At 39.2% G+C, this 27,233-nt stretch overlaps 4 protein-coding genes across 5 annotated transcripts; 3 read left to right on the forward strand and 1 right to left on the reverse strand.

Annotated features, from left to right (window-relative positions):
* The first annotated feature begins 338 nt into the window (after positions 1–338).
* Positions 339–4,016, forward strand: LOC112187883 (probable 1-deoxy-D-xylulose-5-phosphate synthase 2, chloroplastic). Of its 2 annotated transcripts, none has more exons than XM_024326846.2 (10): positions 339–521; positions 746–910; positions 1,016–1,180; positions 1,340–1,490; positions 1,631–1,902; positions 1,983–2,256; positions 2,341–2,648; positions 2,754–3,035; positions 3,123–3,407; positions 3,504–4,016. In XM_024326846.2, exons 1-10 carry the CDS (start codon positions 360–362, stop codon positions 3,654–3,656), a joined length of 2,217 nt encoding a protein of 738 aa, XP_024182614.1. In that variant the 5' UTR covers positions 339–359; the 3' UTR covers positions 3,657–4,016. The 2 variants fall into 2 exon arrangements, with proteins under 2 accessions (XP_024182614.1, XP_040371125.1); XM_040515191.1 differs by having other exon boundaries at positions 1,340–1,484.
* Positions 4,017–11,659: 7,643 nt separating this feature from the next.
* On the reverse strand, positions 11,660–16,553 carry LOC112186005 (pentatricopeptide repeat-containing protein At5g65570). Its single transcript, XM_040513702.1, has 3 exons — positions 16,466–16,553; positions 12,323–14,704; positions 11,660–12,161 (listed from the first exon to the last, which is right to left on the reverse strand). The coding sequence occupies exon 2, from the start codon at positions 14,639–14,641 to the stop codon at positions 12,482–12,484; it is 2,160 nt and encodes a 719-aa protein (XP_040369636.1). The 5' UTR covers positions 14,642–14,704; positions 16,466–16,553; the 3' UTR covers positions 11,660–12,161; positions 12,323–12,481.
* An 836-nt stretch (positions 16,554–17,389) lies between these two features.
* LOC112186168 (isocitrate dehydrogenase [NAD] regulatory subunit 1, mitochondrial) lies at positions 17,390–18,785 on the forward strand. The gene is made up of 2 exons (XM_024324519.2): positions 17,390–18,045; positions 18,612–18,785. The coding sequence occupies exons 1-2, from the start codon at positions 17,592–17,594 to the stop codon at positions 18,620–18,622; spliced, it is 465 nt and encodes a 154-aa protein (XP_024180287.1). The 5' UTR covers positions 17,390–17,591; the 3' UTR covers positions 18,623–18,785.
* A 5,509-nt stretch (positions 18,786–24,294) lies between these two features.
* Positions 24,295–25,974, forward strand: LOC112188161 (putative UDP-rhamnose:rhamnosyltransferase 1). The gene has a single exon (XM_024327218.2). The coding sequence runs from the start codon at positions 24,381–24,383 to the stop codon at positions 25,812–25,814; it is 1,434 nt and encodes a 477-aa protein (XP_024182986.1). The 5' UTR covers positions 24,295–24,380; the 3' UTR covers positions 25,815–25,974.
* The last annotated feature ends 1,259 nt before the right edge of the window (positions 25,975–27,233 follow it).

Here is a 27,233-nt window from a genome sequence, read left to right on the forward strand (position 1 = left end):
CTCATTTTTTCTTATTCTCTTTTCTTTACACTGTACATAAACTCTTCAGCTAAAACACCGGCATTCCCAAACTATCATTCCTCCTATGCTACAATAACACGGATCCTCCTCTATTTCTATATGTATGGTTGAAAGTTGAAACAAATAGGAATATTTAGGAAAAAAAATCATTATGGGGTAATGAGTTTTAGAGGAGATGCATTTAGTCGCAGTCAAGAGAAAATACTAAAAAAGGTAAATTTTCATAAATGCGTAAAATACAGAATGTGGAAAGTTGGAAACGTCCCTAACTCTTGGCCACGTAGGTGTCCTTTGTATTTGGCCAACTATATAAACATGTACTTGTGCCCCTCCCTAGGATGCTCAGCGGGTCACGCCCTTCTCCCCCTTCCCCTGTCTCCACCCAGATTCCATTAGCTATGGCGGTCTCTGGTACATTCATTAGACCAAATCAGTACTTCTCTTCATGCGTCAATACTCCGAGTCCAAGACTAAGACTAAATCCCAGTTGCAGAAAACAGGTTTGAGAATACTTTCATGTCCATGTCTTCCCCTCTGTTTTCTGTTCTTGCAAATGAGCTCCATGATCTCCATTTACCTATGCTGTTTTGAAAACCAAGGAAGATGCTTCTCACTTCCCTTTGCTTTTCTGATTGACTCTTGAAATTTCCTGTTCTGATGTGGGGTCTTGTTTAAGAACTGTGTTTACTGATGTTTCAATGATTGTTTTGTTTCTCTGTGGCAGTTCTGTTTGAAGGCTTCAGCTGGTAACTCAGACGGCGAGGACCGCAAGTTGACAAGAAAGGAGAAAGACGGAGGATGTAAGATCGAGTACACTACTGAAAAACCAGCCACGCCATTGCTGGACACAGTCAATTACCCAGCTCACATGAAGAATCTATCAACACAGGTAGATACTAGATACAGGCAACAAGTTTTGTTGGTGGTGTTACTCCTCCGTCGTTTCATTCATCTATGTTGGTTTACTCATAGTTATCGAACCATTGTTCTTCAGGATCTCGAACAACTAGCAGCAGAGCTCAGAATGGATATTGTTCACAGTGTTTCACAGACAGGTGGGCATCTCAGTTCTAGCTTGGGTGTGGTGGAGCTATCAGTGGCACTGCATCATGTGTTCAGCACCCCTGACGATAAAATCATATGGGATGTTGGTCATCAGGTACAAAAAACATTATTTTCTAATTTGATTGGAAAGAACTGATACTGGTATTTATAATTAATTGATCAGAAGACATCAAATTATAGTTAATATATATCCAATAGGTTCTATTATCAATATAAATCCAATAGGTTCTGAAAGAAACAATACCTTGTGCAGGCTTATCCTCATAAAATTCTCACAGGAAGGAGGTCCAAGATGCATACAATGAGGAAAACTTCAGGTCTTGCAGGATTTCCCAAAAGGGATGAGAGCGTTTATGATGCTTTTGGTGTCGGGCACAGTTCTACAAGCATATCTGCTGGTTTGGGTACCTTTAAAAATTAAATCAACCACCATCCTCAACCCCCAAACCCGCGTTCATCTCAAACTTGAACAAAATATATTGTTAGTATTAACAAATGAATGCTGTTCTAATGCCATCCAACTTCTCTGCAAAATTGTTGGCAGGTATGGCAGTCGCAAGAGATCTACTTGGGAAGGACAACAGTATCATTTCAGTGATTGGAGATGGAGCCATGACAGCAGGACAAGCATATGAAGCCATGAACAACGCAGGATACCTTGATGCTAATCTGATCGTCATACTGAATGACAATAAGCAAGTCTCTTTACCCACCGCCACCCTTGATGGCCCTGCAACGCCAGTTGGAGCCCTCAGCAGTGCTCTAACCAAACTCCAAGCAAGCACTCAGTTTCGCAAACTTCGAGAAGCTGCAAAAGTAAGCGCTTATGCGTACACATAATAATTCCTTCATATCTTGTTCTGTATATGGTCTGACTTTGAAAATTTTTTCCAAAGAGCATTACAAAGAAAATCGGAGGACAAACACATGAAGTTGCAGCTAAAGTAGATGAGTATGCAAGAGGAATGATTAGTGCTTCTGGATCCACTCTCTTCGAGGAGCTTGGATTGTATTATATTGGTCCAGTAGACGGTCACAATGTTGCAGACTTGGTCAACATTTTCCAGAGAGTGAAAGCCATGCCCGCCCCGGGGCCAGTTTTGATCCACATCATAACAGAGAAAGGAAAAGGCTACCCCCCAGCCGAGGCCGCAGCTGATAGAATGCATGGTGAGGCTTGAAACTTATGATCCTACACTCATTTTATGAATTCTTATGGTGATACTTAACATTACTTAATACCCTGTCCTTCAGGGGTTGTCAAGTTTGACCCACCAACAGGCCAGCAATTTAAGACCAAATCCCCTACGCTTTCATACACTCAGTACTTTGCTGAATCTCTGATAAAGGAAGCTGAAACAGATGAGAAAATTGTAGCGATCCATGCAGCAATGGGTGGCGGCACTGGTCTAAATTACTTCCAGAAGAGGTTTCCAGATCGTTGCTTTGATGTGGGGATTGCTGAGCAACATGCTGTCACATTTGCAGCTGGTTTAGCTGCAGAAGGTCTCAAGCCATTCTGTGCTATCTACTCAACATTCCTGCAACGAGGATATGATCAGGTAAGCTCATAAAGCGACTAGGCAGTTGGGGCGAATGCCACAAATATAGTCTTTATGCCAACTTATTTCTTGATATGACACTAATGACTTGCAATGGGTATATAGGTGGTCCATGATGTAGATCTTCAAAAACTACCTGTCCGCTTTGCAATGGATCGAGCTGGCTTGGTTGGTGCAGATGGTCCCACCCACTGTGGAGCATTTGATATCACATACATGGCTTGCTTGCCCAATATGGTGGTTATGGCTCCATCTGATGAAGCTGAACTGATGCACATGGTCGCTACAGCAGCAGTTATAGATGATAGACCAAGCTGCTTTAGATTTCCAAGAGGCAATGGTATTGGAGCAGTTCTTCCTGCCCATAACAAAGGAACTCCAATTGAGGTTAGTATAAACAAAATTCAAATTGTAAGTGAAAGATACATAATAGATAGCGCAATGATATCTTTCTTCAATATTATGATTGAATAGATTGGGAAAGGAAGAGTACTGATGGAAGGCAGTAGAGTTGCAATTTTGGGATATGGTTCTGTAGTTCAGCAATGTGTGGGAGCAGCAAACATGCTGAAAACCAGGGACATATCAGTGACAGTCGCAGATGCAAGGTTTTGCAAACCTTTGGATACAGAGCTAATCAAGCAATTGGCCAAGGAGCATGAAATCCTTATTACGGTGGAAGAAGGTTCAATTGGAGGTTTTGGATCTCATGTATCACACTACCTAAGTTTGAGTGGTATTCTAGATGGACCACTGAAGGTAAACTCCATTAAACCTTTTAACACACAGTTGACGTTTCTCTGTTTGAGTTTTTCTCTTTCTTCGTCCTAAAGTTTGGGAGCTTTTATTTTGCAGTTGAGAGCAATGGTACTTCCTGATAGATACATTGATCATGGAGCACCCCAAGATCAACTTGAAGAAGCAGGCCTCTCATCAAGGCAGATCTCAGCAACAGTATTGTCTCTCTTAGGGAGGCCAAAAGAAGCTCTTCAGTTCGTTTCAGGATGAGAGTGGACTCATTGATGTTGCCATGATAGCTGTACATATCATTTACATCCTCAGAGGCTATCTGGATTACGGAGAAGATGTGAACACCAACTACAGAGAGGTTACTTGAGCGCCCATATGTTTTGGTTTGAGACCCCTGGAATCCCATGTCTCGATAGCTCCATTACAACACAGGATCACTCATTTAGGGATCAGATACGAACAATCATTGCATACTTAATGCTTATGTTTGTTAAAAAGTGTGTTACATTAAGGAACAGAGCAAGAAGCTTGAAACAACCCATATAGAAGATTTCTCTTGTAGAGAACAATCACTGATGTATAGCTTATCAGTCGATTTCTTTGGTTTGAAACTTTAAAGTCTTTAGTGGGTGCAACACAGAAATACCCTTCAAAAGTCATATTTGCAGTAGTTTAATCAATCTGCATTCGGCTCGTTTCTACATTAAACAGATTTCTACATAGGTTCTCACCTGTCAATGGTGAAGCACATCCTCCTTGACAAATCTATAGATTGCAATGCAGCTGTGGTTGTATTGATAGAAAAGAAATATTTAGCAAAATAGAAAAGCTCTATCTGCCGAGCCATTCAGTTTATGGGGATACCTGCAGAAAGAAAAGTACACTGGAAATGGATTCTAGGGTCTTTCTAAATGTATCCAATAAATTTCTTAATAGACCCAGTAATTATTATTTGTTAATTGTTTCTTACTAGCTTCCCCATATTACCCTCATCTTTATATCCAACAAATCTCATTTTTGTACCCAGCAAAATCTGGGAAAAACCTATCTGACAAACATCAATTTAGCATCAATCTCATAATTGTGGTATATCCAGGGCAATTGGTTGGGTGAATTTACGATTAATTATAGTGATTCTTTCTTTGATCTAACATTTTTAGTTAGGTGACTAAGAATATTAAAAAAAAAAAAAAATCGACGCTTAGAAGCAAATGTTTGTTGAAATTAATTATAGAATAGTTGTGCTGCTGAGTTTGCATGCCAAGAATGATTTTCTTTTGGTTGATCAAAACATTTGCTATTCATCCTCCATAATAGATGAATTCTAGATGGTTCTTTAAACATAAGAGCAAGACTGAAGGGTCCATAATTACATGAAATTTTCATGAATCCATTGAATTTGTGAGTCCTATTTCAATTTGTTGAATACTGATCAAAATGAAGTTGACCTAGAGGCTTGGTGGGATTAGATTCGCAAATATCAGAAGTTTGGATTTTTATTGCTGGGTAGTGAAGACATGGGTATTTTGGGGATGTTAATTAATATATTTAAAACAAACCAATTGCTGGGTGTATTAAGAAATTTGCTAGGTACATTTAGAATGACCTAGATAAAATGTGCATAGGACAGAGAACAAGAAACGCAAGTGTCATTAAGTGATCCTGCGTGGAGTATCTACCTGACAGAAACCTTTTTTTGATACATAGAAACTTTGCAGTTTATACCCAAAAAAAAAAAAAATTGCAATTGTTGTAGGAGAATTGTAATCGTGTTTATTATTGATAATAGGAACCATTTATATAGGGAGTTACAAGGTACACAATAGGTAATAGAATCCGAATACAATTGAATATCTAGAACACTTTCCTATTACAACTCTAAACCCTAGTTTGTAGAGGCACACATTATGTCGACATCCTTCAACACTCCCCCTTGTGCCGCTTAAACTTGGTGATGACGCTTTGATTGTTGTCTCGTTAAAAACCTTGCTAGGTAACGAAAACCCCGTGGGACAAAAATAACCCTGGTCGAAGAACAAAAAGAGCACAACACGTCCTTCACTCTTTGAGATCGAACATGTAGGCATCATGCCTCCCCCTGATGTCAATATCTCCCCCTGATTGCTACAACATGGGAGTTCGGATAACTTTCTCAATCCGATGCTCTTCACATGTTTCTCGAAGTGGATTTTGATAACGACTTAGTAAATAAGTCCGCTACATTATCCTCTGATCGGATTTGGTTCACTTCAATATTTAGAAGTGCTTGTTGTCATTTTGATGGAGGGGGAGGAGGAGCACGGAAGGTGGCCTTTTGCCTTGTGGGGTCCGATCCCACACTTCCGTCATTTCTTTTCTCTCTGTAGGGATAGAACAAGCCCATATTAATCGTACCTCTCAAATATCGAAAGATTGTCTTTATACCAATCTAATGGCGTTGCGTTGGCGCGAAGCTATATCTAACCAACAAGTTCTTAATAATTGAGGTGTCCGGTCTTGTATTGTGCTAAGTACAATAATGCGCATATTGTACATAAGTAAGCACTTATGCTATTAACACGTTTTTGTCATCATCCCTGGGACGAAACGGATCCCTTTTAGGGCCAAGACTACGGACGACCATGGTGCATCTTTGACTTTATCAAAAATGCCTAAGCATCTATTGACATGGTATACAAGTTCTGAATCTAGACAAAATCGAGTTCTCCCAAGGTCATTCCTCTCAAACTTGGATTTCAGGTGTTCAGCGGTTTCCCTTAACTCTCAAAGGTTCCAATTATGTATGAACATAAACCGCAACAATTTCAAATCCGGAACTTGTCATGGAAACGCGTGGGCATAGTTCATTATATTCCTTCCCAATCAAGTAGTCATTTTAGTGAGCATTTCAACCTCGTTGCAAATATGCTCCGTGGTCTAGAGCCACTTGACTTGGGTAAATGAAGTCCACAAGAACCTTCATTATATTCTGTATCTAGATCCCCATAGAGATACATAGTGACCACATTCGTAAGCTGTATGTTCAGTTATTTGGAAACTACCAAACTGACAAGGTAGAGGAGTGCAATGACATCCATTACGAGAGAATATGTCTTCTCGTAGTCTATTCTAGGGTGTTGTGAGAAACTTTGCGCCATAAGGCGAGATTACCGTATCTTTTTCTCATCACGCTATCTAACGAAGACCTGTTAATGTCAATAGGTTTTATGTTAGGAGGTGTTGGGATCTCAGGCCCGAAATCATTCCTCTTCGTTAGTGAATCCAATTCAACCTGGATCACATCTTTCCATTTAGGCCAATTTTCTCTACGTTGGCATTCTTCAACAGAGTAAGGTTCGATGTCATTGGTCTCAATAATTCCACGTCCTCATGTACACTAGTGTAGTTCGTAGAGATCTCTATATTCTCAAGAATTGGTTCTAACATTGAGGCGTCCCCCAACGATGTCTCTTAGACATAACCACAATCCAAAATATTCTCATGAGACAGATTTTGAGTATCAATGATCAATGGATCAAGTTGTGCCAAACTCGCTCTCTTCTTAGGGCGAGAATCCATCGAACCTATGGGTCTCCTACTCTCTCTAGCGGAACCCATGGCCTATGACGCCATTATGCCATCTTTGTGGCGTCACCATACCACCATCCATGGTGGTGTTGCCATACCTATCTTCTCTGGGTAGCACCATGTCCTCTTGTGGGGACATCAATCCTTGCAGGCATGTTTGCAGCAGGTATATGTGATCTCGTTACTTTTAGGGGATCAAGATGAGACATAGTGGGGACAGAACACAACAATTCCTGTTGAACATTGACGTTCTAATCTCCCCCTAACGACGGGAAGACTGTCTCATCAAAGTGACAATTCGCAAATCCAGCGAAATAGAGATCGTCTGTCAAGGGTTTTACGTAGCAGACTTATAGTTGGAGGCCCATGGCCAACACAAATATATATATATGCATTCATTGCAATGACTCATGTTGATGCGCTGTGGCGGCACAATTGGCACATAAACTGCACACTCAAATATACATAAGTACGAGATATTTAGACTTGAACCCAGTCACTAGCTGTAACACAAATAAAAAGTTGAGTGGATGTTACGAGTCGTAGACGAATGAGCATAGCTGCATGCGATATTGCATAACCCAAGCGGAAATATTGGTGCGCATTACCAAAGTTCGGGCTACCATCATAGTCTTTTAATGGTGGCTTTTCTGCCAGACCAATTGGGTGTGTAGATATCAATACCCAATGATATGCAATAGTCATCGAAAATTTTCGATATAAACTCTCTAGCATTATCAAGTCAAATTGACTGAATAAGATGATCTGGGTAGTGAGCCCGTAGCCATATGTTATGTGCTAGGAGTGTAGTATAAGCAGCATTATGAGTGGATAATGGCACAACACGAGACCAACGTATTTGCGTATCAACCAACACCATAAAACATCTATATTGTCTGCAAGTTGGTTGATCAAATCCACAGAATTCCCTTAGATTTTTTGTGAGAATGGAATTATTTCCTCAATCTCCTTTGCATAGGATTGTCTCAATCCTAAATAACAGGCTTTACAGAACGAAACATGGGCCTTATAATCAACCAATGAAGGTTTTGGTTAAGCCACAATGTCACAATGGACTTGAGAAGTAGGGAGGGGAGTTGAATAAGGGTTTATGACATCAATGCCATGTATTTACCGCAGGGGGTAGGCGGCGCCGGCCATGTGTGGCCGGTCTTTGCACAATCATGGCACCATGAGGCGCATGTGCCGCTCCTCGAACCAATTCTTGGTTCTTACTTTTCTTCGTTCTGAAAATGGATGTCCGTGTAAAGTCTTTAATACACGGATCATCATGTCAAAGCCTATATGTATCAGAATCTCATAAGCCGTCTCTCATGACATGGTTGGATTCAATAACTCGAATAGTGGTTGCATACAACCCACTAGAGCGACACATAAGTTTCTCTAATACTCGTTTATGTCCGTAGTCATTAGAGGTGATGTAAAGGAACTCTGTCCATTCTTATAATGTGTTTCCACATGAAAACCATTGGCTCTTATATAATAAAGTTCGAATTAAGGTATGTCCAAGACATTAAGTAAAAGAATTGACACTTTATTAATAGCCAATGATTACATCAAAGTTTCCAAAATCTAATCCAAAATAAAATCAAACTAAGACACATTGTAGTCACTCTATCCGTTAGGTAACTCCAATCAAATATGACCAGGAAAGTAAAGAGAGATGTTGGTGGAGCGAGGCTCTCTTAAGTACCAATAATCTCAATGACTTTCCTAGACATCACATTTTATTGGGTCCGCCACATAAGAAAGAGTTAATACAATTGTCATTTATTGACGGATTATACTTCGCTGACCAGGTTTGGCTGACCATATCCACTAACTGGATGACATGTGTCCTTCTAAGCCAAATTAAGCCTTCCTCACGCGCTCCCAGTCGCGATGTTGACACGACGTCGAACCCGTTTGTGGCGCTATGCTTCAAAACCCGTTCTCCCGGGTGATGGCATCGACCTCAATGGAGGTGGAGGAACCGTAGTCCTGCTGTGAAGCAGGTAATAGTACTTTGAAGGAGGATTTGCCGTTTCCGGAGACAAGTATGGAGGGATCTCGATCCGTGGCGTAGGCTTTGATTAAGAGGGTGGGGAAGGTGGTGGTGGTGACTGGAAACCGACGATGGGGAGTGGAGAAGGGGTTGAGGAGGAGGAATGAGGTTGAGGATGGTCAAGTTGGTCGCCGATAGAGACTGGAGAAGAGGGAGACGGAGTGCATGAAGAGGAAGGAGGAGAACAGAAAGAGAGGCCAAAAAAAAAAAGACACGTGTTGGATTGGGAGTGTGACACGTAGGGGTTGGTTAGGAAGGGCTGCCCAGCCCTGGTCAGCCAAGTATTGTCCTTTATTGACTAAGGCATATTGCCATTACAAAAGTTCTTGGAAAAATAAAAGGACTAATCTAATCAAAGTCTGATGCATCCTTGTGCACTTCATCTTCAGCTTTGAAGTCCTCTATGGTGAGATTAACATCTCCACTATCTTCTTCTTCTTCTGCAAGGTACATTTCTTGCTCCCTCAGGTCCTTGTATGCCCTGTATCTTGCAGCCAGTTGCTCGCTTACCTTGCATTGCTTGAACCGATGCTCAATTGATCCACATCGATGACACACATCATTGCGGTTGTCTCCCTTTAATTGAGGTGCACGTTGTGCACGTTGCGGGCATTCTCTAGGAGGGTTGGTGCCACCCCCACGACCCATGGCGCCACCACCATGGCTAGGGATACCACGACCCCCTCTCCCACGAGTGGCATTACCACTACGTGTATCCACACCAAACTTGCTATTTCCTTCCTGGTTAGGGTGGTTATATGGGCCCATACGTCCCTCATGTCCCTCATTCTTAGGGTACCGCTCCTTGCGCCCTCCTTTGGGTGCATTATAATTTGCCTCATGAACGCTGTTAGTTCCAATGGGTCTTGAATTATAATTCCTCACGAGTATGTTATCATGTTTCTCAGCTACAGATATAACATTGATAAGCTGATGAAACCTTGTGATCTTGACTTCAGTACAGTATTGCTTTGATACCACAATGGCTGAAATGGGGAAGGTGGAGAGAGTTTTCTCAATTAGCTCTTGCTCTGTGACAGGTTGTCCACAAAACCTCAACATAGACTATATGCGAAGAGTTTCTGAATTATATTCAGCAACAGACTTGAAATCAGCAAACCGCAGATTGTTCCATTGAACCTTCAAGTCAGAGAGGAGGGAATCTTGGACATTGCCAAAGTGCTCTTCTAGCGCTACCCATAGCTCTCTTGCATTCTTGATCGACATATACTCCAATCTGAGTGCCTTGTCCATATGGCGTCGCATCAAGATAACTGCTTGAGCATGCTTTGTAGGTGTTCGCACGAACACAAGATCCGGGTTAGGTGCCTGGATTATGGGTAATATTCCCTTTGAAGTGAGATGGTTCTCAACATCGGTTACCCAACTGTGGTAATCCGAGCCTGTTGAGTCAAGCATGGGAAAGTCGAGTCTAGGTTCATTCAACATCCTGAAAATAAGAAGAGAAGATATATTAGTTTCGGAGTTAAACTTCCACGAAAACTAAAACAATACGATTTCCGAGCTATGCTACCAAGAAATCAATTTCCAAGAATCTCTTTTGGATTAGACCAAACAATGATGTTTTAATATGGTCACAATTTGATGCTTGTGGACGCTCTTAGTCCAAGCATTATGAACACTCTTAGTTCATACAAACGCTCTTAGTTCGTTTAATTATGAACACTGTTAGTTCATGTGAATCCCCACAATTTGTTAAATACTCAAAATCATTTGGCAACATATATTCCAATATTCCGCATAAAATAAAAGAATTTAAAATACATGAAAGCAGCAACTTTAATTACAAAAACTTACGTGGTGATTTTGGGCTTAAGAACATGCGCGTGTTGATGCAGGCGTGTTAGGATTGCAGATCCAGCTTCAATCCTAAGCTGCAGCAGAGACGCAAGGGGCAACAACAACAAGCAGGGACGCAGCAGTAGGGATGCAGGCAGCAGCAGTAGCAGGGATGGTGCGTAGGGCTTGCACGGGCTATAGGTTGCAGCGAGGGGAGCAGTGGTAGTGTGGGCTGCAGGAGTGCAGGCTGCAGCGCGGGCTGCTGTAGGTTGGCGGGCTGGTGTGCTGATTGTGTGTGGGCTATGCAGCAGGAAACTGCAGGGCGGAGGGCTGTTGGGCAGCGTTGGCTGGCAGGAGCGCAGGGGTGCGTCGCTGGTGGGATGGCAGGAGTGTAGGGGCTTTGCGGTAGGTGCTGCAGGTCGTGCAGCAGGAAGTTGCAGAGGAGCTTTCGGCAAGAGGCTGGAAGATGCGCGGGCAGCAGGCGAGTGCGCAAGCTGCAGGAGGCGCGCGACAGTGGGGGTTGCAGGCTGCGGCCGAAGGCAGACTTGCTGCAGGGAGGAGGCCGAGCTAGGGTTTTTGTGGGCAAGGAGGGTTGCGGCAGATTTTTGTGAGAGAGAGTTTTTAGGGTTTTTTTTCTTTTGGGCTACGGTTAGAACTCGTACTGATAACGTGTTGTATGAGAATTGTAATCGTGTTTATTATTGATAATAGGAGCCCTTTATATAGAGAGAGTTACAAGGTACACAATAGATAATATAATCCGAATACAATTGAATACCTAGAACACTTTTCTATTACAACTCTAAACTCTAGTTTGTAAAGGCACACATTATGTCGACATCCTTCAGCAGTAGTTAAGTTTTTTTTTATTTATTTTTTATTTTTTTATTTTTTTTTGAGGAGGAAAATAAAATTACAACAAGAAACCCCTATTACAACCAGAACTAAACTGATCAAAGTTAAAAGCGGCCAAAGTCGAGAAAGGCAGCTTTCTTGACCAAGTGATAGGCGTAGAAGACTTGTGACCCATATTTGTAACAGCATCAGCAACGAAGTTGGCTTCCCTGGGAACATAGGAGAAGGAAATAGCTTCGAAATTGCTAGCCAGACTCAGGATGTCTTTCACAAGAGTACGAAGACGCCAAGGAGGAGCACATTTCTTGTTGATGGAGTCTATAATTAACTTGGAGTCACCTTTGACATAAAGCTTTCAACAGTTAAGGTGGAGCGCATGATAAAGACCATCACGGACTGCACTTCCTTCAGCAATGGGGACAGAAACTTGACCAATGGCTCTCGCACCAGCAAAGAGGGGGGAACCATCATGATCCCTAATAACAAAACCAGAAGAAGTTTTCTTATTGTTGACAACAGAACCAGTTAAGTTTGAATTTTGTTTTTCTTCAATTAATAGCAGTCCAGTTTGATATTAAATATTAAGTTAGCTATTTCATCGACAAAACACAAGGAAATATGTTGTTTAATGAAGTACCTTCCAGGCTTCCCTAACAAGATCCCTGAATACCAATACTTTGGCAGAAGATCGCAACATCAGCATAAAGTGTGATTAATTACAGCCAATTAAACAGTTGGTGACTCCAAGCAGCAGACAAGATTATCTAGATCAATATCCAGATGTCACATTTGGGAGTCACCAATAATCTCTACAGGAACAACACCCATCCTTAAAATGATGAAATCTTTTAGCGTCCCGAGCAATTATATCTCTCCCAATAACTCTGGTGACAAATTTTATCCAGGAATGACAGTCGCCACAAACTTTAAGGTTCTTGAATATCCTGATGATGGTATTCTTTTTACTACTCATTAATAGAGCAAAGGCAATGGCTAGCTTTTCGCTGTGATAGTACAATGACCTCTTCTTCTTCTCCTCATCCAAATCCTGTAACACAAATCTTGTATCAGGAACATAACCCAATATTTGCACCTCCTCAAACAATTTCTCTAAGGTTTCATTTATCTCTCTAGATCTTGAATGGGACAAATCTCCAGCCATGAAAGTGTGAACCTCCCTGTCCACATCAACCCAACTCATTGCCGGGTTCTTCTGGAATTTCATCTCCCTCATTGTACTTTTCATATCAATAACTTGACTCCAATTACCATTTGAAGCATAAAGATTTGTCAACAGGACATGAGATCCTCCGTCTCCTGGAGCAAGTTCAAGCACCTTCTTTAGAGCTCTTTCTGCCATCTCAACCTGTCCATGAAGTTTACATGCACTTAGCAGTGCCCTCCATAATACTAAATCTGGATTTTTGACTTCCTTTATCAACATTTCGGCATCTTCAAGTCTTCCAGCACGCCCCAGCAAATCAACCATACAAGCATAGTGATCCCTTGTCAACTCAATATTGTGATTACTCCTAATGGTAGAAAAAATTTGGCAGCCTTGTTGCACCAATCCTGAATTATTGCATGCCAAGAGAACACTCAAAATTGTAACATCGTTTGGTTCAAGTCTCAAGTCTTTCATCCCATCAAAAAGCTGAAGTGCTTCATGTCCAAATCCATTCTGCGCATAGCTATATATCATGGAATTCACGGAGACCAAATCAATTTCAATCAAGGCATCAAAAACTGACCTTGCCATCTCTGTATTTCCGCATTTCCCATACAAGTTAATGAGAGCAGCACCAGCAAATATGTGTCTATCTAATCCGAACTTTGTGACCATGGCATGAATTTGCTGTCCTTCATCCATCATAGCAAGGCTTGAGCATGCCTGAAGAACACTAGATAAAGTAAAAGAATTTGGAACTACTGAATCCCGAATCATCTTTCTAAACTTTATCAAAGCCAACTCTTCTCTACCATTCCGAACAAGAGCCACTATAAGAGACGTCCAAGTTACCAGGTTTGGATGATGAAACCTTTTAAAAATCCTCAGAGAATCATCAATCAATCCACACCTAGCATACATTGTTAGAAGTGAAGTCTGTGACGCCACAGCAGCTTCACAACCAGATTTGACAACAAGACCATGGACCAACTTACCATGAGTTAAATCCTCCAAGTTCCCACAAGTGATCAAGATGCTAGCAAAAGTATACTCATTAGCCTTAACTCCTTGGTTGATCATGTCCCCAAAAACCTCAAGAGCTTCACCATCATCACCATGCTGAGAGTAACCAACAATCAGCGCTGTAAACAAAACAACATCTTTCTCCCCAACGCGATTCGACACCAACCTTGCATCCCCCATTCTACCAAACTTTGCATACATATCAACAAGAGCACTACCAACAAACACATTTGCCACCTCCAGACCCAAAACCACTGACAACCCATGAGCCCTCCGCGCTTCATATACAAGACCCAGACCCGAAAAAGCCTTGAAAACACTCGAAAACGTGTACTCATCCGGCAAAACTCCATCAAAGACCATCTTCCCATACAACCCAATAGCCTCCTTACTCTTCTTGTGGCCAATGTATGAAGAAATCATCGCATTCCAGATGACTACATGTCTCTCAGGCAATTCGTCGAACACCTTACGTGCATTACTTAAGCTACCACATTTCAAACACCCATCAACGAGCCTATTGGCTATACTGAGTTGCATGTACCCGGATTTGATCATATGGGTTTGAACTATTCCCAAGCCTCTTAGGGACTCTGTCCGTGTGCATTGTTGAATCAGAGAAGAGTAAAAGTTTGAGGCCTCTGTGTGGCTTGTGTTATGGGCAAGAGATGTCAAGGACTTGACGTGGGAGAGTTGGTTTAGAGTTGGTGTTACAATTTCCAAGGTTGCAAACAAATTGAAATGCCTGGGGAAACCAAAGGCCATATTTCATAGAAGCAAACACCAGTACTCCCAGTCACTCCTAATTTTGAGTCTTCAGCTCACTACCCAAATCAGGACCGGCCCTGAGTTTTCAGGGGCTCTAGGCAAAAAAAAAAAAAAAAGGGGCTCCCCACCTTCGAATATATTCACAATTTTTTTTCCTCTTTAAAAGTAATTAAGTAAGTTACTAAGTTTATAGCTTTTTAGTAGGCTTACAGGTTTCTATAAGAATACAATTCAGTAGTATAGTCACTTGCAACTAAACTACTGAAGTCCTCACTAATACTCTGCCTTCATAATCCATTCAACCAACTCCACCACTCAGATTCCGCTACTTTTATAAAAGTTTGTCAGTTTGATCGACTCTTCATGTCTTGGTTTTGCTTTCTGAATATATGTTGTCAGTATTTCAGGAGCAAAAGGTAGCAAAGGCAGTAAAACTTGCTATCTTCTGCACCTGATTCTTTTCGCATCTCTGCATAATAGAGTACAGCTCTGTGGTTTATCAATTTATGTATCAAAAAAAAAGAAAAAAATTCAAGCTTGCATCTGATACTGATACCACTACGGCACTAGTACCAGTCTACCATTATTCCATTAACAAATAACAAAGATGCACTTAATTCATAATTAGTTATAATCACTATTAGTTCAGACGAATCGAATAAGAAGAAAAATAAAGAAAACAGACCTTAAAATCTTAATCATTGATTCATTGAAAAATATTTGAATTTGCAAAGAATACTTAAAGACTTGCCCAACGAAATTGCTGTGTTAATTAGCATCAAAAGGTTAAAATCAACCGCTATTTTCTTCTTCCCAATTCCCAAATTTGCCAGAAATTCAGAAAAATTAATAAAACATTACAAAGAACAAGAAGACAAAAGAATGATTGCAGATGATGATGATTATTGGTGACGATCGATGAATCAATGATCTGATGATGAATTAGCTGCTAGGTTTTGAGATTTGAGAATTGAGAATTTGGGATTATGGAGGTGAGGTAAGAACAAGAGACGCCGTGTCCCCGAGTAGCCGCGTAGAAGTCTAGGAGAACTAGAGAAGAAATATAAAACGACAAGACATATGGGCATATATTACTTTTTTTTTTTTTTTAACATATATAAATGTATATAAAACTTGGTTTAATTTCGGGGGCCCGTGAAATTTGGGGGCCATAGGCCTGTGCCTGCTGGGCCTAGGGCTGTCAATGGGTCGTGTCGGGTTGGGTTCGTGTCGGGTCAAGGTATATGTCGTGTCACAAGAGACAAACCCAAACCCAACCCATTTATTAATCGTGTCGAAAATTTAAACCCAAACCCAACCTATTTATTAAACGGGTTACCCGTTTCCAATCCGCTTAACCCATTTAATAAATAGGTCGTGTCGTGTTGGACAAAATGACTCATTTAAGGGTTAACACTGCAAACCATTTAACTAAAAACATGCATAAATTGATTAAATTCACTAAAAATTTCATAAGACAAAGAATATAAATAATTATATATAATTTATAAATAATTAAATCCAATAATGATGAAGCAAAATATTTCAAATTGTCCAATCCTAGGATCAAATACTCCCAACGTCCAAAATTTCAAGAAGAAGTATAGCATAATCGGGTTATACGGGTTCACTTCGTGTTGGCGGGTTGACCCGTGGCTGACCCGTTTATTAAATGGGTCATGACGGGTTGACCCGCTGCCGACCCGCTTTTTAATCGTGCGGGTTCAACCCACTTTATTTCGTGCGGGTTTCGAGTCGTGTTATAGGGTCGTGTCGAAATTGACAGCCCTAGCTGGGCCTATATCCAGGGCCGGCCCTGACCCAAATTGGTATATCAACCTACCTTCCTTGTGTTCCCATCTTTGCCGGGGACCCGAAAAAATAATAAGAGAAACACAAAATTTGTGAAATTATTTTATGCACCGACGGTGCAAATGACCCAACACTTATAAGATGATCTCAACCCTTGATATTTATAATTAATAACCTAAGAGTGTATTTAATACAATCTAATCATCCATTTATGTCGGTGTAAGTGCACATCGATGCACTGAATTTTCGTCGGAAATTTTCAATCTTAAACCTTAAACACATATTTATGATTTCATTTATGTCATCAGGTTATTATGTTGTGTACCATTTGCTAGTTCTACAGGGTTTTTTTTTTTTTTTTTTTTTTTTTTGGTGGAATAAAATATTTCTTCTTAATTTTGCACCTAAGGTATAATCAAATGTTTTTCAAAAAGCATTGAGTTCAAAACTCGCAACTCGATCATCGAACATGAGCTCTATCAGCTCTACCACTGAGCCTAAGAAGCAGCTTCACATGGCTTTGTTCCCATGGCTTACCTTTGGACGAAGCTCAGTTGTTCAGCTAGTGCCTTCAATTTTGAGTTTTTCTATTGGAACCTCCAAATTTGCTCACTTGACCTCTATACTTTGTACACCTCTTATCAAATTTTCAAATACTAAATTTACTCACTAAACCTCCCTAAACTTCCTCAAATAACCTCACTCATATAATTTGCAAACAAATTATTAATTATCTTTAAAATAAAAAATTTAGTCATTTCAATGATTTAATCACTCTATAAATCTTAACTAAATATACATTTCTTAATCAAATTTGAGTTTTAAAAATTAATGTCTAATCAATAAGAAAATGCCATGAACTATTATATATATATTTTTTCTATTTTAGCTGTGTAAAAAAAAATTTAAGAAATCATTTTGTTTTTAGGGCCAATGATAAAAGAGGTCATTTTGAAGTGCCTTATTATAATTCAGGTGACACAAAATACCCCATGATAATTAAGGTCACTCATTAGCAATCTAACACTACAAATGACAAAAATTACAACTCATGCCATCATCTCCCTCTTCCCCGGTCCATTTCAGAATATAAGTAACCCTTCCCTCTCTCTCTCTCTCAACTGACCTCACCGTCATGGTCCAGACCCGATCGCTCACCGACATGCCCCCACCCAGCGACGGAGCTCTGCGTGCCGTAACCAAAATCCCCGGCGATGGAATCGGACCGCTAGTCAAGAACGCTGTCGAGAAGGTGATGGAGGCGATGCAGGCGCCGGTCTACTTCGAGAAGTACGATGTCACCGGCAACATGCCAAGGGTGCCGGAGGAGGTGATTAAGTCGATCAGGAAGAACAAGATGTGTCTAAAAGGCGGGCTGGCGACGCCGATGGGCGGCGGCGTTAGCTCGCTGAACATGCAGCTCCGGCGAGATCTCGATCTCTATGCTTCGTTGGTCAACTGCTTCAATCTGCGTGGCTTACAGACCAAGCATGGCAACGTCGACATTCTGGTGATCAGGGAGAACACCGAGGGTGAGTACTCGGGGCTCGAGCACGAGATCATTCCTGGAGTTGTTGAAAGCCTTAAAGGTATAAACAATGCAATTCTGAAATGTAAAATTCGTTATTAACTGTAAAATTTATAATGTTCAGTCAGTTTTGGAGGAGCAGGAACAATATATCTTTTTCGTTTGTGATTATTATGAACTTAATTAGTTTAATTTTTTATTGTAGAATCTGTTTAGAGGAGGTATTGGTATCAGTTGTTGTGTTTGATTGTCTCTATAATTTTATCCAAATTCAAACTGATGGTTGTGATTTTCATGCTAGATGTAGAGGTTTTGTTGTAATTGCTTTGTCCAAAATAAGGATTTTCATATAGATAAATCTTGTGTGTTCGGAGAAGTTTAGCAACAAGCAATCTTTTTACTTTGATGAATTGTGTATGCTTATGTAATTGGTTTGCTTTGATCTTGGCATGCTTTGATCTTATTTTTCTGAAGAGCTCTTTTGTTATTCGGGTTTTATGGTTTTATGGCTTTACAAATGTCTAGTCATGATATTATGTACTTCACAGTATGTTTCTATATCTTGGATAGTTCAGTTAACACTTAAGTATGCTTACTGAAGTTAGATGGCTTTACATATCTGACCAGGTGTGGGATAGGATCGCTCTAGGTCTAGCCTCTCAGTATGTAGTATGCTTACTACATATTCAAATCTTGAGAACCATCCTGCGAAAATCAGAGCTCCAGAACTAAGTTGAAAGAAGAAGCTGCTTTCAGAAACTTTTTGGAGGCTTTGATGCCTCTAATAATTTGATAAAGCTTGGAGGAAAGCAGATGCAGCCTGTGGACTTCTTACCTCGTAATAGAAGATCTGCTGCTACAGAGAAGGTGGAAGATATAGGTAACTTGAAAACTGAGCAGCATAAAAGGAAGCAACATGGATAGGAGTCAAAGGTGGAGAAGAAAGAGTGGAAGGTATGGGCCTGCTATTTGTTTTAGCTCATCTTGGACATGATATTTTATTCATCTTGCCTTACCATTAAAGATTAATATGCCAGCTTATGATAATGAAAATCTAGAAACTATCATTGTAAGAGTAAACTGTGAGCATATAACTTGCATTCAAATATCTGATAGCTACTGATTTTGGCATTTGATAATTCCAGGAATTGTACCTTCTGTTTTGTAGTTGTGTTGGTAAATTTATGTTGGTTATTTGATGATAACTTGAATATATCTGAGTGTAAGCAGCTGTCAAAGGAGGAAAGACGTGAGGCATGGCACGTTAAAAATAAATTGAAGAAGGGACTTTACAAGGGTGAAGTGCAGCATTCTCAGAGAGTAGCTACTATATCTGGCTCTTCTTCCAAACGTCTGATGTGATTGTGCTGATCATCAAATGGTAATGGGAATAGAATCACCTAGCTGAATCCACAGAGGACTTAACAAGTTGTTGTGGCTGCAACTCGAGAAATGGGTATTGGAAAGGATGGGAAACTACCTTGGAGGCTTGCCTCTGATCTCAAGTTGTTTAAGGATGTCACTGTAACTACATCAGATCCTGGAAAGAAAAATGCAATTATAAAGGGCATCAGCCTCTATCGGGACGCCTTAATGTTATTCTGACTTGTTCTGGGGGGGGGGGGGGGGTTATATTTATCTTTAAAACAGTAGCTCTATTTGTGTTTAATTTGTGGTTTTTTTGTTGTGGTGGTTATTTATTTTATTTTATGGGAGTGATGTGTGGTAATTTTCGTTATGGGGGTGGTTATTACTTATTAGAACTATAGTCAGTATAGCGTTTGAGTTCTCATGCCTTGTTCCTTTTTCTGATCTTGTATTCCCTCTTGGCATGTTCCTACACAACAAATGGTTGAATATATACAAACTCCTTAAGTCATTGGTAAAGTCACTAGTCAGGTCATTAATCAAGTCACTGTCTGGGTAGCTATTAACCTCAAGTAACTAACTAAATCACTGATCATGTAACTGCCAAAAATCACTGTTAATCACGTCACTAACTAAGTAACTGACCATGTTACTAACTAAGTAACTGACCATGTTACTAACCAAGTAACTGTCAGTAGCCAAGTCACAAGTTGATATCCAAGTCACTGTTAATCACATATTATTAACTAACTAACTGACCATGTCACTGTCAATCCCTGACCATGTCACATAACCTCAAGTAACCGGTAATGTCACTATTAACTTCAAGTCATTGGCTATGTCACTGGCCAAATTACTAGCCATGTCACTGTTAATCCTTAGCCAATGAAGTCATTGTTCAAGCCAAGTTCCTAGTTAGTGAGGTCACTGGTCAAGTCACTGTTAATCTCAAGTCACTGACCATGTAACTGTCTCAAGTCACTATCAATCACATGTCACTGACCACATCACTGTTATACACATGTCACTAACCACGTCTTGAGGAGAAATCCCCTCACGACCAATATAGGTGAGAAGTAATCTCCTTCCTCAAAGAAAATCTGTGTGAGGAGCCATCCCCTCAAAGAAAATTTGGGTGAAGAGTAAGTAATTCCCTAAAGTGGAATCTGTGTGAGAAGAAATCCCCTAAAGGCCAATATGGATGAAGAGTAATCTCCTTGAGGAGATATTTGGGAGATACCTTTAAGGCAAATTTGGATGAGGAGTAAGGTAATTCCCTATATATGAATCTATGTGAGGATTGTGAGGATAGATCCCCTCAAAGCTAACATGGGTGAGGAGTAATCCTCTCGAGTCGAATCTAGGTGAGTAGAAATCCCCTCGAAAGGAATCTGGGTGAGGAGCAAGGATTGAACCAATTTACCTGTAAAAGTAATTTTGATCAAGTCCCTAGTTAGTGAGGTCACTGGTCAAGTCACTGTTAACGTCAAGTCACTGACCATGTAACTGTCTCAATTTACTGACCATGTAACTGTCTCAAGTCACTTACCATGTCACTGTCTCAAGTCACTTACCATGTCACTGTCTCAAGTCACTTATCATGTCACTATCAATTTCTGATTTGATGTTCAATTCCTGATTTAGTTACATGTTCAATTACTTGGAGACACATCAAAGACATTTCTTTGTGGGGAGGTCAGTGATAGTGTGCAACGCCTAGTGAAGGTAAGTTTTTTCAGCTTGGTATTATCAGAATTCCTCTGAATTCCTCTGAACAGTTACTAACCAAGTAACTGTCAGTAGCCAAGTCACTGTTAATCACATATCACTAACTAAGTAACTGACCATGTCACTAATCAAGTAACTGTCAGTAGCCAAGTCACAAGTTAATAACCAAGTCACTGTTAATCACATGTCAGTAACTAAGTAACAACTGACCATGTCACTAACCAAGTAACTGTCAGTAGCCAAGTCACAAGTTAATAGCTAAGTCACTGTTAATCACATGTCACTAACCAAGTAACTGACCATGTCACTAACCAAGTAACTTTAAGTCACTGGCCATGCCACATTGTCATTGGATATTATCATTTGGATATACAAAACTTCAACAAATCTAAATTATTTAATAAATAAAAAGTGTAAATAATATTATTCATCTGAGTCTTTAGCTTTAGGTTAACACCAAGAGCCATGCTGTAATGATTTGCGTGACAAGCTCAAGATCAAAAAGTCTGATAGAGGTAAATAATGAAGCATCTTTAAATTAAAACCAATGGAAGCAAAATAAAGTAGCAGAGCAGCCTCACATGATTTCAATCCAAACCATATTTCATATATAAACGTCAGCACATAATGCAATATACTTCTACAAACCACTAACATAGTAATACAACATAACTTATACCTCACAACATACTGATTACACTCAGCCATACAAGATGGTATACTTACAAAAACAAGAAAACTTAAAGCCACATACCTAAAACCATCTTTATAAAGGTTAGAGATTAGCTTTGCTATTCACCTCACAACCTGCCCTTCTACATTTCCCATCAGCATCCGGTCAGAGACTGCTCCACCTGATCTCAGCTTAGAAAGTAAGGCATCGCGTCCCGTCAAAAGGATTTGGAAAAACCCATCCACTTCCTTGGAAAACATTGGGATTAATTTCAGTTTACCCCCTTGAGATTTGAGGGTGTCATCATTTCACCCCCTCTACTTTCAATTTTGAATTTTTACCCCCTAAACTTTCCAATTTCAATCAGCCGTGTTCAATTTCTACTATTCCGTCCAAATTGGACTTTAAGTTTGACTTTTAGGGCTAAAATGGTCATTTCAACATAAAAAAATTTTAAAAAATAAAAAATAAAAAAAAATTTCTTCTGTTTTTTAGTTTTTTTTTTTTGGTTTCTTCGTTTTAAAATTTTTTTTTGTTTCTTCGTTTTAATTTTTTTATTTTGTTTTTTGTTTTTGTTTTTGTTTTGTTTTTGTTTTTTTATGTTTCTTCGTTTTTATTATTTTTTATTATTATTTTGTCTTCAATCTATACACCACAAGTTATAATAGATTTATAAAAATAAAAAAATACTCTAGGTAGTTGAAAGCCAATCGCTGGTCTACGATATTTGTGACATATCTCCGATAAAGTGAAGAATTTAGGATATATCCCTAATAAAGTGAAGAAATATCTATAAAAAATAATTTTACACTTTATCTGTAAATAAATATCTGTAAAAAATGATTTTAAACAGATACTTCTTCACTTTATTGGGGATATACAGATATTTACAGATAAAGTGTAAAATCATTTTTTACAGATATTTCTTCACTTTATTGGGGATATATCATAAAATTCTTCAATTTATTGGAGATATATCACAAATATCGTAGACCAAAAATGATTTTACACAGATATTTCTTCACTTTATTGGGGATATATAGAATATTTCTTCACTTTATTAGGGATATATCCTAAAATTCTTCACTTTATCAGAGATATATCACAAATATCGTAGATCAGCGAGCGGCTTTCAACCACGTAGAGTATTTTTTTGTTTTTATAAACCTATTACAACTTGTGGTGTATAGGTTGAAGACAAAATTTAAAAAAAAAAACTAAAAAAAGAAAAAGAATTATTTTTAAATTTTTTTAATTTTTTTATGTTGAAATGACCATTTTAGCCCTCAAAAGTCAAACTTAACGTCCAATTTGGACGGAATAGTAGAAATTGGACACGGCTGATTGAAATTAGAAAGTTTAGGGGTAAAAATTCAAAATTGAAAGTAGAGGGGGTGAAATGATGACATCCCCAAACCTCAGGGAGGTAAACTGAAATTATTCTAAAACATTTTTAGCAATTTTTATAAGATGTAACTTAATGATATAATATTAAAAATGAGCTGTTTACCAAATATTTTTTCCCATTTAACTTATAAGTTATGTTATACTTGACCTTAGACTGTCGTGGCCTGTTGGTCAGTTAGTCTAATTAACAGCACCGTAGAGGTCACAGATTCAAATCTCACTGACATCACGATATGTTTATGCTTGTGAGGAAACTAAAATACTTGGGCATAGTGACACTTCAAATCACTATTTTGAGTCTTTAAGCTCACTACCGGATTGGCAAAGACAACCTGCCCTTCCCCTTTTCCTCGTGCCTGTTTTGACAAGTTGTGTGGTTCAATAAACAAGCACAACAATATACATAATATAACTAATTGGCTAGTTCTTTTGAGATATAAAGCACTATATTTCTGTCAAGGTATGTGAGAATTAATATTATATTATCTTAATCATTATCATTTTTTTTGAAATAAATATTCTTTCTCATCGAGTCTTAGCTCCTAAATTGCATCAATTTATCTAAAAATTTTCATTTTAATTGGAATAATGTACTGTACTGAATGATTAAAGTCCTCACGAATTCGTAAGTTTAATCCCTACTAGATGTACGCCAGACTCTCCACTTAATCTATTGGAATTGGCTTTTTATCAATAGAATATCATCATCCAGGCATAACGAAATAGTGTTGCATATTCATATCATAAAATATGAATATTATACTATGACCTATACGGCTATACCACTACTCGTCGCCCACAACATTTGTTGAACATCATATGGTATCAATCTGAAAATCTCCCCGCATGGTGCAGCCAAAACAAATGGTTCATATTTAATTTCTTTTTTATTGTTTAACTTCAAATGGTTGGTATTTAATGTGTTTTTTATTTTAATTTAATCATTATTGAACGATCGATTGGGGTTAATTAATCTGTAGTGGACCGCGATTCTCTTCATCTGCAACTTACATTACTTTATCATCAGCAATATTATGTAATTATATTGAATTAATGATTGCCCGGCTCGGCGGCCAATAAATCAAAGATTGCGGGGAAAGCCCATACTTATCTCTTCAACACAACCCAATTACCTTTCGGATGTCGGTTGTCAAGGTCTCAGAGCTTCAATAAAAGGCGACGAAAGAGTATAGTGAGCACAAACCACCCCATCAATCAAAATGAGCTCTACATCTGCAACTAAGCCTGAGAAGCTCCACATAGCTTTGTTCCCATGGCTTGCCTTCGGTCACATAATCCCATTTCTTGAGGTTGCCAAGCACATAGCTCGCAGAGGCCACAAGGTTTTCTTCATTTCAACACCTAGAAACATCCAACGCCTGCCGAAGATCCCACAAAACCTAACCCCTCTGATAAGTCTAGTTCAAATCCCTCTCCCCCGCGTCAAAAATCTCCCCGAAAACGCAGAGGCCACCATGGACGTCCCATACGACGCTATCCCATACCTCAAAATAGCTCATGATGGACTGGAACAAGGTATCTCTGAATTCCTACAAGCACATCCTCCGGATTGGATTATTCACGATTTTGCCCCTCACTGGTTGCCACCAATAGCTATCAAGCTCGGCATCTCACGAGCCCATTTCAGTATCTTCAATGCATCAAGTCTATGTTTCCTTGGACCAACATCACCAGTTCTAGTGTCTCGCTATGGTCCTAGAACACAGCCCGAGCATTTCACTGTCCCTCCCGAATGGATTCCCTTTCCGTCCAAACCATATTTTAGGCTTTTCGAGGCCAAGAGACTGGTGGATGGTAATATGGCACCAAATGCTTCTGGGGTGACTGATTGGTTTCGTTTGGAATCAACTGTCCAAGGTTGTCAAGTCTACTTCATTCGAAGTAGTAGAGAGATCGAGGGTGAGTGGCTCGATTTGCTTGAACACCTTCACCAAAAACCTGTAGTGCTCCCGACGGGCTTATTGCCACCCTCTGTACCAAGAAGTGATGAAGACGGAAAAGATAGTAATTGGTCCAAAATTGCGGGGTGGCTGGACCAACAAGAGACAGGCAAAGTAGTCTATGTTGCGTTTGGGAGTGAGCTTAATTTAAGCCAAGAAGAGTTCAATGAGTTGGCTCTTGGATTGGAGCTCTGTGGATTGCCTTTCTTTTGGGTGCTAAGGAAACCCACTCATGGGTCTGGGGAAGGTGACTCGGTTAATCTACCGTATGGGTTTGAGGACCGGACCAAAGATCGTGGGCTTGTCTGGCCTACGTGGGCTCCTCAGCTCAAAATTTTGGCCCACGAGTCCATCGGGGGTTTCTTGACTCATTGCGGTTGGAGTTCCCTCATTGAGTCGCTCCAATACGCGCGTCCTCTAATCATGCTGCCATTTATGTATGATCAAGGGCTAATTGCTAGGTTTTGGGACAAGAAGATCGGGATAGAGGTACCGAGAGACGAAGAGAGTGGACGGTTTACAAGGAACGAGTTGGCGAATTCATTGAATTTGGTTGTGGTGGATGAGGAGGGGAAGCCATACAGAGATGGAGCTAATGAATATAGTGAGTTGTTTAGGGACAAGGAACTCCATGATAAATACATGGACAAATGCGTGGAGTATCTGGAAATGCATGCGCATCATGAGGTTTGAATGCTACTAGTTTGGATGGAATTAAGAGAAGGGCTTGCGGCCCATTCGGTATCATTTTGCGATACTGTCATTTATTTTATGAATTCAAAAACTTATGTAATTTGCGTTCGGTGCATTAAATTTGAAAAATAAGGAAAACAAATTTTAGGAAACAATTCAAGAACTATGAATAAATATGGGAAATGACTTTTTGACATTTTCATTTTTCTTGAAAACAACCTGCCCTGCAATTAGAGAAAGTGATATATATATATATATATATATTTTTTTTTTTTTTTTACTTTTAAGCACATAGATCCACGAACTCTTCTCCACTCTTTTGATCTTTCTCTCTTTCTTTCCCACAATTTCCATTGAGACTTATTCTCTCTTCTCATGATCTCATCTACTTTATCAGCTGTTTGAACTTTCTTCTTCCCCGTCTTTTTCAATCAATTGAAACTTATAGAATCATGCAGTAGAGAAGAATGAAGGATTTAGAAAATCTCTCTTTCACGTGTCAGATCTAATTTATACGGATGATTTAGAAAGAAAGATTTGGTATTTTATGCTTCAATATAATTGGATTATCTCATGGGCAAGAGAAATTAACAACTAAGATTGAGACATTTGATTGAATTATCTTTTTGAACTAAGGATTCATGAGCTTGCAACTTCATATGATATATTTCATAAACAAAATTGAGGGATTTGATTCTTGTTCAATCTCCTTCACAATACTCTATTTCTTTTCTCATAACAACCAATAAATGATTCATAATCAATACAAACAAAATAGTCAATCTTTCATGATTACTTAGGAAAAACTAAACTGAGTGCTATAGATATGTTTTTAATATTTCAAGTTTTGAAATAATTGTACCGAACATGTATTTACATCTTAAAAACTTCTAGTTTAATTCCCCATTTTCATTCTACAATCCAATATTACAAAAATAGTTTTATAAAACGTTACAGGACACACCCTTAATTTTCAGGCATTTTCTAAAGAGGTAGCTCAATTGGTTGGCCAGTGCCTTCAATTTTCACCTAAATGTTCACAATGAAAATAGAGGCAGCATTGTAGCATTGATTATGAATTTTAGGGAAAAATGCGTCATGCATGCAAGGCTATATATTGAATTTTTTTTTTTTTGAATACCATTGGGATTAGTACTCACTAAAATCTATAAGCCAATCATAGCTTCATTATGTAAGAAAATAAATAAATTTCAGCTTAGGACTATCAAACTGAGCAATATATATTATAAACAATTCTATTACATTCTCAAGCGATATATTCAGTCAACTTTGCTACAAACTATTATAGTTAATTAGTCACTTGTTTACCATTTTGTGTGCTGTCGAGTTTCTAAGAAGTAATTCAATTTCTCTTATTATAATTCCAATTTGAAGAAAAATAACAGTACGTCAAAAAGG

The sequence above is a fragment of the Rosa chinensis genome, chromosome 2 (assembly GCF_002994745.2).
Source record: "Rosa chinensis cultivar Old Blush chromosome 2, RchiOBHm-V2, whole genome shotgun sequence".
Lineage (NCBI taxonomy): Eukaryota > Viridiplantae > Streptophyta > Magnoliopsida > Rosales > Rosaceae > Rosa > Rosa chinensis.